Genomic DNA, 12,628 nt, shown 5'->3' with positions numbered 1-12,628 from the left:
TGGTTTATTTAACATAAAACATAAAACAAAAATGGCAATTATTAATATTTTCACAACAAACAACATTCATCAATATTTCACTTACATTAATTTGTATAATTACACACATTAAAATATGATTTAATTGTGACTAAAATAATAAAAATAATAAACAACACAAAATGCAGAATGACTAAAATAATAACAATAATAAACAACACAAAATGCAGAATGTTGTGTTGTTTATTATTATTATTATTTTAGTCACAATAAAATCTTATTTTAATGTGTGTAATTATACAAATTAATGTAAGTGAAATATTGATGAATGTTGTTTGTTGTGAAAATATTAATAATTGTCATTTTTGTTTTATGTTAAATAAACCAGGCTCCCTGAAGAAGATGTAGAAAACATCGAAACGGGTAGGAGAAAAAAAAACTTAGTTTTTATCTTTCATTAACGGCCTTAAAGCTCTGAAAATCAAAATATTACAATTTCAACAATTGGCCCAAAAATTATTAAAATTAATATGTTTCATTATTTCTTTTTCAGATGTTACTTTTGTGCGCATAGGTACCTGCAATCCGTTATAATGATCTAAAAGCGAGATTACAAAACATATTATTGTAGTTTTAGCTATTAGGATTAAGTAACCTACATATATAACAGCCGTTTTTTTTTTACACGTAAACGTCTATACGCTTAAACTTTATATGACTTGCTAAGCGTCAAACTTTAAATACACCTCTGAAATTGCTGCGCATAAAAGACTCTCTAAATATCTACACTCTCTGCCTCTATACTAATTCTATGTATTCTATGTGTGTCCACAATTCATCGCAACTGATTTAGCTATATGTTATACCCTATGCCCATCAGAGGGTTGTGTCTCCGCTTTTCGGTACACCCTGTGGCTGTAGCTAGTTATTTAACCACTGTTGCTAGATGGGTCTCCTAAGCATTATCTAAGCGAGGATAGGCGTTTTTTTCACGCGCAAACGTAAACGGCTAATATTTAGAATAATCTTTACATTATACTATTTTTTTTTATATCTCCATATGGTAAAATAAAAAAATTGTAATGTGCTGCTTCTTGATGGGCATACTGCTCTAAATGTTTTCTGTGGAATGAGTTTTGGTTTGGAAACTTTTCATACTACGAATACACTGGGAGCGCTTTCCAAACTACTGCGCAGTAAGATTAAGAGCAAATCCTATGGTATTAGAGTTACAAGTTGCTTAAGGGACATGATGGGTATACTAACTAGACACTGCCTTCTGGCATCACATGCAAATAAATTAGGTCTTCTCAATAACAGCCGATGTAGGAAATGCGGGCTGAGCAGCTATTAAGCGAGGTCCTAGTATTTGCTAAGAGGAACAAGTTATTTTATAACCTATACCTTGGTGTCTTATTGGGGATTTCCCGATTGTTTGTCAATCGAATTCTGGTAACACTATGGACACATTCAGTCTATGTGAGGTCTTTATTGGGCGGCCAGTCCATGGTAGATTATAGCATTGCTTTCACTTTAATCTTGTAGAGATAAAAATACTGCCCGAAAGTTTTGGGAGTATTGTCGATGATGATGGTGCTTTGCCGCCCCTATTAGCTGGGGCCTTGACCTCGAGAGCTCAGGACACGAACACAGATGGTGCTCAACCATTTATCCTTGCACCCCGCACTTCCTGCATCTGCTGTTACTAACTTATAATAAGCATGTGACGCCAGAAGGCAGTGTCCAGTTGTATGCCCATCGTGAGCAAAGATGACATCGTGAGTCTTAAGACTTAAAGCCCGCCACATCAGCAGTTCTTCACATAGAACGGCAGATCGAGCAACACTGGCACCATCTGACATGATTAAGTAGCAAACTTCCAACTTTTGTTGCACGCAAAGCATAATAAGAAGAAGAATTCGACATTTTCTTCGGCTAAAGATGCTTTCATACTTTGCAAGTGAAATTATTTTTCCCACTTGTTGGCACTTTTCTAACTTTTTTCATAGTTAAAAACTGAAATTTAACGAATGATTAGGAGACAAAACATATTTTTCTTGCATAGTGAGAATATACATATATAACAGTGCTTCGCGAAATTTTGGATATGAATGGACGAGGCTAAATAAAGTTTAATTGCCAAGTCTGAAGTTATATTTACTGTCATGCATAAGATTGCGTAGATCGCATCTATGTATATGAAAAACTTCTTTGTGGCTCGGCCATTATCTCTTTTGAGATAATTCGTATAGTAAATTCAGGGAAAAATTTTTGTGGCGAACAATCACTGTGTGTACATATCTACGTAGTACATACATATTGAAGAATATGATGTATGCTTAACTACGCGCTCACACAAATTGATTCCGAGTACATAAGAACATAACAACAACAAGATTACCTCATACGGGGTTATCAGATGATAATTATGAATTCAAACATACACATACTTTAACATCGTTAAAAATACTCATCATTTGGGTATTCCAGTGAAAACCCAGTGGTGCACCTACAAAATATTTATATTCAATTCAATTCAATTTATTTAACACATTTTTACAAGTGAGACTATTTTCTCTTAAAGTACATCGATATTTGGATATGTGTACAATATAATAATGTGAGTATAACAATATTTATATTAATATAAAAGAAATAACAGAAATAGACAATGTAGATTCGAGAAAATAGCTAGAATAGTGTTTTTCGTATATCAAAAAATTCAGATAAAGCCAATTTAAAGCGCGATGCATTGGGCTCATTTTTAATAAAATTAGGTAATGAGTTCCATACTTTGATAGTAATGACAAAGAACCTCCTTGATGATGAGAGATATTTATGGCGTGGGACGATGAGGTTACAGGTTCTGTCAAATCTATCAAAACATAAATTTCGGAATAGGTATTCTGGTTGTTTTTTATAAATTAATTTATTCAGGAAAATTAGATTGCGATAGTTTATGAAGGTAGTAAGACTGCAATTAAGTATTTTAAACGAAAACTCAGATATGTGGTCAAATTTACGCTTCAAGTAGATATATCTTGCACAATTGTTCAATGCAAGTTGTAGCTTGTTTCTAGACTTGCAGTCTATATCACCAAACACTAACCCTCCAAACGAAATGAAAGGAACTATCAGTGATCTGACTAACATTAATTTGACATTTGGAGGAATGAAAGCAGCTGTGTACCATAATTTCCTTAACACAAAATAAATTTTTGATAAAACGTAGTTAATATGAAATTGGAATTTAGTTTGAACCCTAAACTACTAACGACCGACTCATACTTAATGGTAATATCCTGTAGTATAACCCATGGCAATTTCTCTACTAGTTGCGGAGAGTGCGAAATGCAAATAGCTTTTGTTTTAGACGCATTTAGATTTAAATTATTATCACTCGACCACGAAGAGATGCTTCCGAGATCCTCGTTCATCCTACAAACCAAATCTTCAGATAAGCCAATAGGGCGAGATAAATATATTTGTGCATCATAAGCATATAGATGTATTGAAACACTTTTACAGCAATGAGTAATATCGTTAATGAACATACTGAACAAAATTGGTCCAAGTATAGATCCCTGAGGCACCCCCGAGTACAGGCACTTCGTCTCAGGGCAACCACTTTTAACTACTACCTTCTGCCAACGATTTGTAAGATAGTTTTCGAGCAATCTCGAAGCACTAGAAGAGAATCCAAAGTAGTGTCGTAATTTCATTAGGAGAATGGAATGATCTACTGTGTCAAAGGCTTTCGAAAAATCTAAAAGTGTCATCACAGTCAAATCACCCCTATCGTAGGCAGGTCGGATGTCTTCAGTTACCTTGGGTAAAGTCGTCGCACAACTATGGCTCGCTCGATAACCAGACTGGCATTCTGAGAGAAGGTTGTTCATATTGAGGTGTTCGGTGATTTGGGCCACCACTAACTTTTCCCAGATTTTAGAAAGAGCGGGTAATATGCTTATCGGCCGAAAATCCATTGGCAAAATAGCCGATGGCTTTTTAGCAATAGGAATACCTTTTGCTATCTTCCAAGCATCGGGAAAAGTTGAAGTCGTTATCGAAAAGTTAATAATATGTGTTAATGTTGAAGCAATGTTGATTGCAATAAGTTTTACCAACCTAAGGCTTATACCGTCGTCACCAACGGCATTGGACTTTATTGAGAATAGACTTCTTATGACATCACCCTCTGTAACTCCGAAAAATTTAAATTTGTTATTATCTGGTGTGTACATCACATTTTCATTAAGTTTGAAATTTTGATTATTTATATAACTACTCGACTATAAAAAGAAGTCATTGATGGAGTCAGGGTCCAAATCGCATTTCGAATCACTTTTACATGCATTCCCTACTGATTTGAGATTTTTCCACAAGTTCTTGGTTGGTAAATTCGTGTCAAGCTTTGTTTGAAAAAAAGTCTTTTAGAATTTCTTACTGTGAGTGTAGCATGATTTCTGGGCAGACGATAATATTGCCAGTTTTCATTTGTGGGTTGTTGCTACCAATATATAAGTATGTACATTGGGTCGGGTCGATTTGTATGGACGAAAGTTAACCGATATCACGCCATCGATTTGTCGATAGGGTTTGGGCTCAGGAAAAAAAAGTTCCACTACGCATACCCAAAAAAATAATTTTCGAGCCTGCGAAAAAAATGGCGAATGGGTCAATTTTTCGACCAAAACACTCCCCAAAACGCAAAAAATATTATTTTTTTTTTTTCAAAAAACTGTTGTAAAAACGTTGGCGATAACAGTTTTTTGAAAAAAAAAAAAATAATATTTTTTGCGTTTTGGGGAGTGTTTTGGTCGAAAAATTGACCCTTTCGCCATTTTTTTTCGCAGGCTCGAAAATTATTTTTTTGGGTATGCGTAGTGGAACTTTTTTCCTGAGCGCAAATCCTATCGAAAAATCGATGGCGCGATATCGGTTAATAAATCGACTCAGTCTTAAGCTGGAGACATTGGTGCTTTATCGGTAACTGTATCGGTAACCTTATAACAGCTGATTAGACCAATCTTATGCGAATCAATGCAATCGATTATTGGTGCCGCTAAGGTCGTAACCGTATCGTAGCCAACCAATTGGGTTTTGGTTTAAGCTGGAGACATTGGTGCTTTATCGGTAACCGTATCGGTAACCTTTAACAGCTGATTCGACCAACCTTATGAGAATCAATGCAATCAATTATTGGTGCCGCTAAGGTCGTAACCGTATCATAGCCAACCAATTGGGTTTTGGTTTACCGTCGTAACGATAAACAGCTGATTACGTTAGGGATACGGATACAGCGATACGACATACGGCACCAATGACTCCGGCTTTACCGTCGTAACGATAAACAGCTGATTACGTTAGGGATACGGATACAGCGATACGACATACGGCACCAATGACTCCGGCTTTATGTACATATCTTTATTTTGTGCTTATGTATGTAACTGAATTTCTCCTCAACAACTGGACCGATTTTGATGCAATTTTTTGCTTGTATTCGAGCGAATTTGAGAATAGTTTCGATTTACAATTTGGTCTTTTTTAGATCGAAGTACTCTTTCTTATTATAGAAACTAACAGGGTACATTTTGAAAGCCTGAGACTTTCTACTTTCCTGGATCCGGGTTCTTTTAAAAAAACAAGGGAACTTTTGGGATTCGGGTATTTTCACAATTGGGTACTGTTTTGGATCCGGGTAGTTTTTAAGAACCGGGTACTTTTTCGGACCATGGGTATATTTTTAGAAGTGGATATTTGTTCTGACCTGGGTACTTCTTAAAACCGGGTACTTTTTCGAATTATGGGTGCCTTTTTAAAACCATGTACATTTGAAGCATTGAAACCTTAGAACCAGAAACTTTTACGGATCCGGGTAGTTTATAAAAGCCGAATGCTTTTTCGGGAGTGGTACTTTTCAGAACAGGCTCCTTTTTCCGATTATGGTACTTTTTTAAAACTGGATAATTTTTCGGATCTAGGTACTTTATAAAAAGCGGGTCTTTAGATCCGAGTATATTATTAGAACGGGGTACTTTAAAAAAACCAATTTTTTTTCAGTTTGCCATGTTAGACCACCAAAGTATGGCAATTTTTCGGCCACAAAAGTAGAACTTTAGCGTGGCAAACATCCATATAAAACAGCTAATCTAATTAATGGAAACCAATGTAATTGGTCAATGGTGCAGCAATAACCATACCATAGCCAACCAATTAGTTTTTGCCATATCCATAACCTATAAATATTTGAGTTGGTGAATTTATTAACTTTTTGGATATTAAATTTTTTGTTGTGGTAAGCCGAGCTTCTATAACAATTTTCGTCGTGTTCCGTCTAATTTTTCCTACAAATTGGCGGGACGGAGCCTACATATTTTACGCCGACTAGGAACGGCATATGCAAGGTGGAAGAGTGTTCACTGAGAAGCTTTTCATGGCAGAAATACACTCTGAGTGTTTGCCGAGGGGCGACGCCGCTTAGAAAAACTTTTTTCTAATTGAAACAATTTGTTTCTAAATTTTTCATGTTGCTTTGCCGCGGTGGCCGCTTTTAAAAATTACCTTAGTTAAGGGCCCGATTACTATACGGATGAGACACGTATCAAGTTTTTAGAAAATTTATGTGAAATATGGGAATCTTTGGATGGATTTTTAAGTAACTTAGAGGTGAGCTATGAACTGGGAACCTGAAACATACTATCAACGGAGCAAGTGTCGAGATAGTATATAAAGCAAGTCGTATATGTATATGATCTGGCATCGATCCTTCTACTTTCACACGCAAAATACCTAAGGCGTCGGAGGAGCATCACGAATCTGGGAAAAAAATCAATCAAATCACTTTACAGTATGGATAGTGAAATAGGTGCGGACAGTCTGTATTGATTTTTCCATTTACACAACTATATCTGGAAAGAAGAGTGGCCTGAAATCGCGGATGGTATTAAGGGTGTTCTTTCCGGTGCTGAGAGCTGTTCTCACCTATAGCTCTATAGTGTGATGCGAAGCTCTGCGGTAGAGTTCAGCGCAGAGTTGCTTCCAAATTACTTATATATACTTTTTATGGTTGGGTAAAAAACTATCACCTAGTTTTACCTCAAACAAAGAAGTAGACTTGCAGAATTTTATCAATTTCAATAAATTATAACATTTTATTGTTTTTCAAAGGTCCACTCAAACGTTCTTACACTATAAATAGAGGCGCATAGTCATAGTCGAAAATAAATAGATTTTATATTTAGTTGGAGCTTTTTTGACAGATAGCTCATAGAAAATTATGGAAAAAAGCTGCAAATAAATTTAAAACTGACTATGAGTCTGCACCAGAGAGTTTACGCAAAGTGTACGCATTGTGAGTTCATAAAAGTGAAAAATCTTTCTATTTCTCCATTGCCGCACCTACCTGTAATAAATAGCTGACAGGAAGAACGGCTATCGCAAATGGCCAGCGAATGGAAGGAAGGATTGTTTTTTGCTCGCGGTAATTAAATTGAAGTGCCATGAATTGCATATTTGTGCTTCAAATCAGATTTTCTTTTAAATGTGTCTACAGAAAATCTGACTACATATTAATATTCATTTCTAAAATCTAGTTAATAGATAAAATATGAGCAGCCAGTTAAGCAAACATTTTAAAATATTTAAATAATGCAATATGCCAGTCGTCTACAAAAATGTTTGAAAAGCGCTATTGAGGTATTCGAACAGCGATTGAATAGGTGAGCGAGGCTGTTTACTATTGTGAATGTTTTTTTAAACATTCGCCCAGGGCCAGATTAACAGGTAGGCAAAATAGGCAATTGCCTATAAAATCGGGGGCTCCCGAAAAATGAAAAAGATTTCTAAAATTTTTTTACAAACATAAAATTCTAGAGATTGAAGGAAAAATATAATCAGAATTAAAATAAATTTTACTCAAATAAATCAAACTCAATTGGTTCCACATTACAATTAAAGAGATGGTTGGTGTCATGTGGGGACACATTGCAAGCGGGGCATACATTTTGTATGTCGGGGTTTATTCTGGATAGGTAAGAGTTTAACCTGTTACAGTATCCAGAACGAAGTTGAGCAAGAGTGACACGCGTTTCCCTGGGGAGTATGCGTTCCTCTTCCGCGAGTTTTGGATTCTTTTCTTTAAGTACTGGATTCACCGGGCAATTCCCGGCATAAAGGTCCGATGCCTGTTTATGGAGTTCACTACGGACCTGCTTGTGTTTTTTCGCTTCATACGGCTGGGTTCTCAGGTGCCGTATTTCCTCAAAATGCTTACGGACCGACAAACTAAACAAGGTTCCTAAATAGGACATTTCCGACTCATTTGACAAATTGTATGAGCGTGCAAAGAAGTGTACCGAAGTGAAAGGAGAGTATATTGAATAATAAAAAGGTTTATAAACTTTTCTTCAGTTGGAAGGTCATACTGGTGAAAGTCTTACGAATCAAACTTTAAAGTTTCTTACTGAAGACTGTGGTTAAGATATTCAAAATTTTAGAGGAAAATAATATGACAACGCATTAAACATATCCGGGAAGTATAAAGGTGTGCAGGTAAGAATATTGAGTTTGAATGAGAATGCGAGCTATGCTCAGAAGTGCTGTTCTTATGCAGTAGATTTTTCCGCATTATGCAGACATTATATAAATTTTTCCGCTTTCACCTATCGTTGGGGCGTATAAAAAAATAAAGTAAACAATGATAAAACTTTGAAGACATTGTCAATTATATGCTGGGAAGCACATTCGAATGCGACGAATGCAGTTTACGATTCATTTGATATCATATTATAGGTTCTAGAAATCATTGCTGATGATGAATCACAAAATACTGATACTCGTTATGAGGCGACGTGAATCGCGAATAAAATGCAAAAATTCGAATTTGGTGTCATGTTGATTTTATGGAACTCTATTTTGACTGCTATGCGTTCAGTGAGTAAGTTATTGCAAAGTGAAAAAGCAGATTTGAAAACGTGTGGTTTTTTGTACGGATTGTTAGAAGAGCGTTGAGTTTCATTCCGTGAAAAGTTCAATGATTTCGAGGAAAAAACAAAACAATTATTACCTGGTGTAGGTTATACAGAAATCGTAAAACGTACTCGTCGTAGAAAAAAACCAACCTTATGACGAAAATGCTCCAGAAGTCCAGAAAAGAATTTTCGCCTCACGATGATTTTAGGACAAAAGGTTTCCTCCGAATCATCGACAATTTTCACAGTGAAATCAAACGACGTGCGAAAGTGTATATGGAAGTTTCAGAGAGATTTGCATTTCTCATCAACTTTTCTCTAAGTGATGGAGACCTCCACGAAGCTATAAATAACTTAGTTCATTTTTATTCTAGAGATTTGGAAGAATTTTTCATTGAAATGAAACAATTCCAAAGTTACGTGAACTCCAGATACACTTATGCACAAAAAACTCATAGTCATTTGTATAAGATTTTAATGGAAGATCAATTAGCCGATGTATTTCCTAGCACAGAAATAGCTCTTCGGATTTTTTTAACATTAATGATCACAAATTGTTCTGCCGAACGATCCTTCTCGCAATTAAAAAGAATCAAAGCTTCTGAAAGAGCTACAACGCGACAAAGCGACTCGAGATATTAGGTATAATTTGCATTGAGTCAGATTTATTGTACAAAATCGATGTTGATGATATAATTGATGAATTTGCCGAAAACAAATGTAGAAAACGGCGTGTTTAAAATGTAGATAGTAATTTTATTGATATTATTGCATTGTGACAATAAAATGTTTATGAAAGATATAAGTTTGTATTCTTTAATCGAAAAAAGAAGGGAACGGACGTGAAAAAAGGGCCCCCAAATTGATGGTTGCCTAAGGCCCCGTTGAGGGTTAATCCGGTCCTGCATTCGCCTCTTGTATAAATTCACAATGTCTGTACGACTCAACTCAAGTGATTCATATCAATATTTTTCCATTTTCACTGGCTTGAGTGCTACGATCATATCCCATAATAATAGCAATGCCGTTGAGTTCGACTTATGTATAAGATGAGCTAAACTCTTTTACATGAATAAGAGTATAGGGTTATACATTTTATTCTTGGAAAAAATATTGTTCGCTTCTCGATTTAGAAGCAATGACAATAATATATCTCGAATGTAGCTCTAATGAATTTTAAGTCGAGTTTCAGTCTCCTTAAAGAACATTATTAAAGTTGCCGAATAGTTAGGTTTATTACTAACCCTTACTTGGAATCATATGTAGTGAGTCTGAGATATATTGTCTTATGTAGGCATTTGTGGAAAAGGGATTTGTCTTTGGAAGGTTATTGGCGATAAACAAAAGATAGCATGAATGAAACTTGACACAGAAGAAGAATACTAAAAAGGTTCCAATATAACTTTAAAATGGGTTTTTTGTTTTTTCTAATTTCATCTGATGACTTCGACTACTCACATAAATTGCCCACTAAGGGCTGTTAGTCACTTATCTGTAAATTATCGAAAATCTCGTTTTAACTTTGCTAACTGATACACCGACTGTCAGTTAAGAGCAAGGTAAAAGTGTAAACAAACGTCAGCTGATTTGTTCGGTTTTCTGTACTCACAATAGATTTTCAGGATTTATACTACAAAATATTCGCAGTTATCGATTTAAAACGCAAAGTTCAAATCAAGCTATCTCAAGGATTGCTACCCTACAGTTATGTAAGTTCTAGGTTAACAAATATTAAAAAAATAAAAAATGTTGGTATACTGCAAATTGAGTAACCCTATAGATTGACTTATGTAGGTTTTTGCAAAAGAAATAAAATAAGAAAATAATTTAAAATTTATGCAGCTAGCTTGATTTGAAATCTCAGAAGAAAATCAGATTTTGAGGAGAAAAGATGCTAGTTAGCCAACATTGTTAAAATACTAAACAAATAAGTAAATAAATATAAAAGTGCGCAATTTGAAATATTTAAATTAAATAAAGCAAAGTCAGTGTAAATTCAAAAGAAGAAAAAAAAATGAAGTCATTAAGATTAACACTGGTGCTGGGTAAGCTTGATCCACATATCTCTAAATATATATGTGTGTGTGAAAATACATTTCGTGTCATTTCGATAGGATCACTTTATATCATAAATTAAATATTTTCTTAGCAAACAGTTTAATAGATTTCAACCGACCAGTAGGGCATATAATTATCAGGACATAGAGATTAACTTTGAAATATAAGAGTTTGGAATTCATTACCCCAAGGAACCCCAAGATTATTGGTCTTTGATCCCGGAAATGCCGAAAATAGCATTTTGATATAAATAGTCAGGAACTTATTCCACAAATATTTCCCTTTTAAGAGCAAAACAATCATAACACTGGACAACCAAGAAAAACAAAAATCAGGAGCCAGATTTTTGGTAATAGTTTATAAAGGTTTTCAGTGTACTGCACGCGAATCTGGAGTCAAAACAGCCTCGGCACCTCAAAGTTTTCAAAAATTCGAACATTAAGTAGAGAAAACACGTTGTTTAGATCATTTGAGGTCATCGCACTTCTAGATTTTGTTTTTAAATCATTGCTCTACTTGAAAGTAAGTCTTCTACTCTTCAAACTCCATTTCAAGTTTTTAAAAAATCTTTTCTTGCTTCTGAGAAATCGTTCCTCCAACCCGCACTTCCTACATCTGCTATCACTGACCAAGCCTAATTTAAAGGCATGTGACGCCAGAAGGCAGTGTCCAGTCAGAATACCCGTCATGAGTCTACAGTCCTCTCTTTTTAATGATAGAAGCAACTGTGTTAGTCTAAGGTTGTAAGACCTACACATAATCTTCGACACTTTACAGCCCCGCGCTTGAACCCACGCCTTTCCCGCTTGGTCGATCATGTGCACCTCTCGCCTTCGCTTAATCTCGCCCAATCTAATTGGGACGTCTACGGAGCAAGCTTCAAGGGAAGCGCCCTTTTTAGCTAGTTCGTCCGCTTTTTTATTCCCATCTATTCCCATATGCCCTGGGACCCAATATAGATGTATGCTTCTCCCTGTCCCGATTCTCTCCAGAGACTGCTTACACTCTAACAAGCTTTTAGATGCTGTACTATGCGAGATTATTGCCTTAATTGCTGCTTGACTGTAAGTATAAAAGTTAACACGGCTGCAACTTAAGCTATTCTCTTCCAGGATTTCTACTGCTTTGGTTACGGCTAATATTTCCGCTTGGAAAACGCTACAGTAATCCGGCAGCCTGTAAGATCTGCTTATTTCCGGATCAGCGCAGTATACCGCAGACCCTACTCCTTCCACTACTTTGGAACCATCGGTGTACACATGTATCGCCTCGTCCGCCATTTGCGCACCCTTGCGCCAACCGTCGACCTCTATTGTGGCCTTAAGATCTCCTTCGAAGCGCAGATAGGGAATCAGGTAGTCTGTTCGTCTTGTGATTGATGACGCTATACTACTATGGCCATATGGTCGGCGCTCAAGCTGCCCCGAAGCACCGAGCCTGTTTGCGGTCGTTAATGCTTTGTTCTTTGCTACCAGGTATACAGGTGGAATGTGCAAAATGGCATACAGTGCAGCCGTCGGGGTTGTTTTCAGGGCTCCCGTAATGCTAAGCATCGATAGTCTGCATACATCCTCTAAATTTTTGAGGTATGTTGTTTTTTGTGTGGCTTTCCACCA

The 12,628-nt window shown here is 36.0% G+C and overlaps 1 protein-coding gene across 4 annotated transcripts in view; it reads left to right on the top strand.

Annotated features, from left to right (window-relative positions):
* The window catches only part of LOC137253215 (uncharacterized), a 91,248-nt gene that overhangs the window by 1,929 nt on the left and 76,691 nt on the right, over positions 1 to 12,628 (top strand). For 3 of the 4 annotated variants that reach the window (XM_067789762.1, XM_067789761.1, XM_067789763.1), the window contains exon 4: positions 533 to 2,599. In XM_067789762.1, the coding sequence (XP_067645863.1) occupies positions 533 to 573 (41 nt within the window). In that variant the 3' untranslated portion in view covers positions 574 to 2,599. Of the gene's footprint in view, positions 1 to 532; positions 2,600 to 10,809; positions 11,000 to 12,628 lie in introns of those variants that run through there. The other variant, XM_067789765.1, reaches the window with a different exon arrangement.

The sequence above is a fragment of the Eurosta solidaginis genome, chromosome 5, assembly GCF_040869045.1.
Source record: "Eurosta solidaginis isolate ZX-2024a chromosome 5, ASM4086904v1, whole genome shotgun sequence".
Lineage (NCBI taxonomy): Eukaryota > Metazoa > Arthropoda > Insecta > Diptera > Tephritidae > Eurosta > Eurosta solidaginis.
The sequence above is the reverse complement of the archived record's forward strand: the minus strand, read 5'-3'. Positions and strand labels throughout refer to the sequence as shown.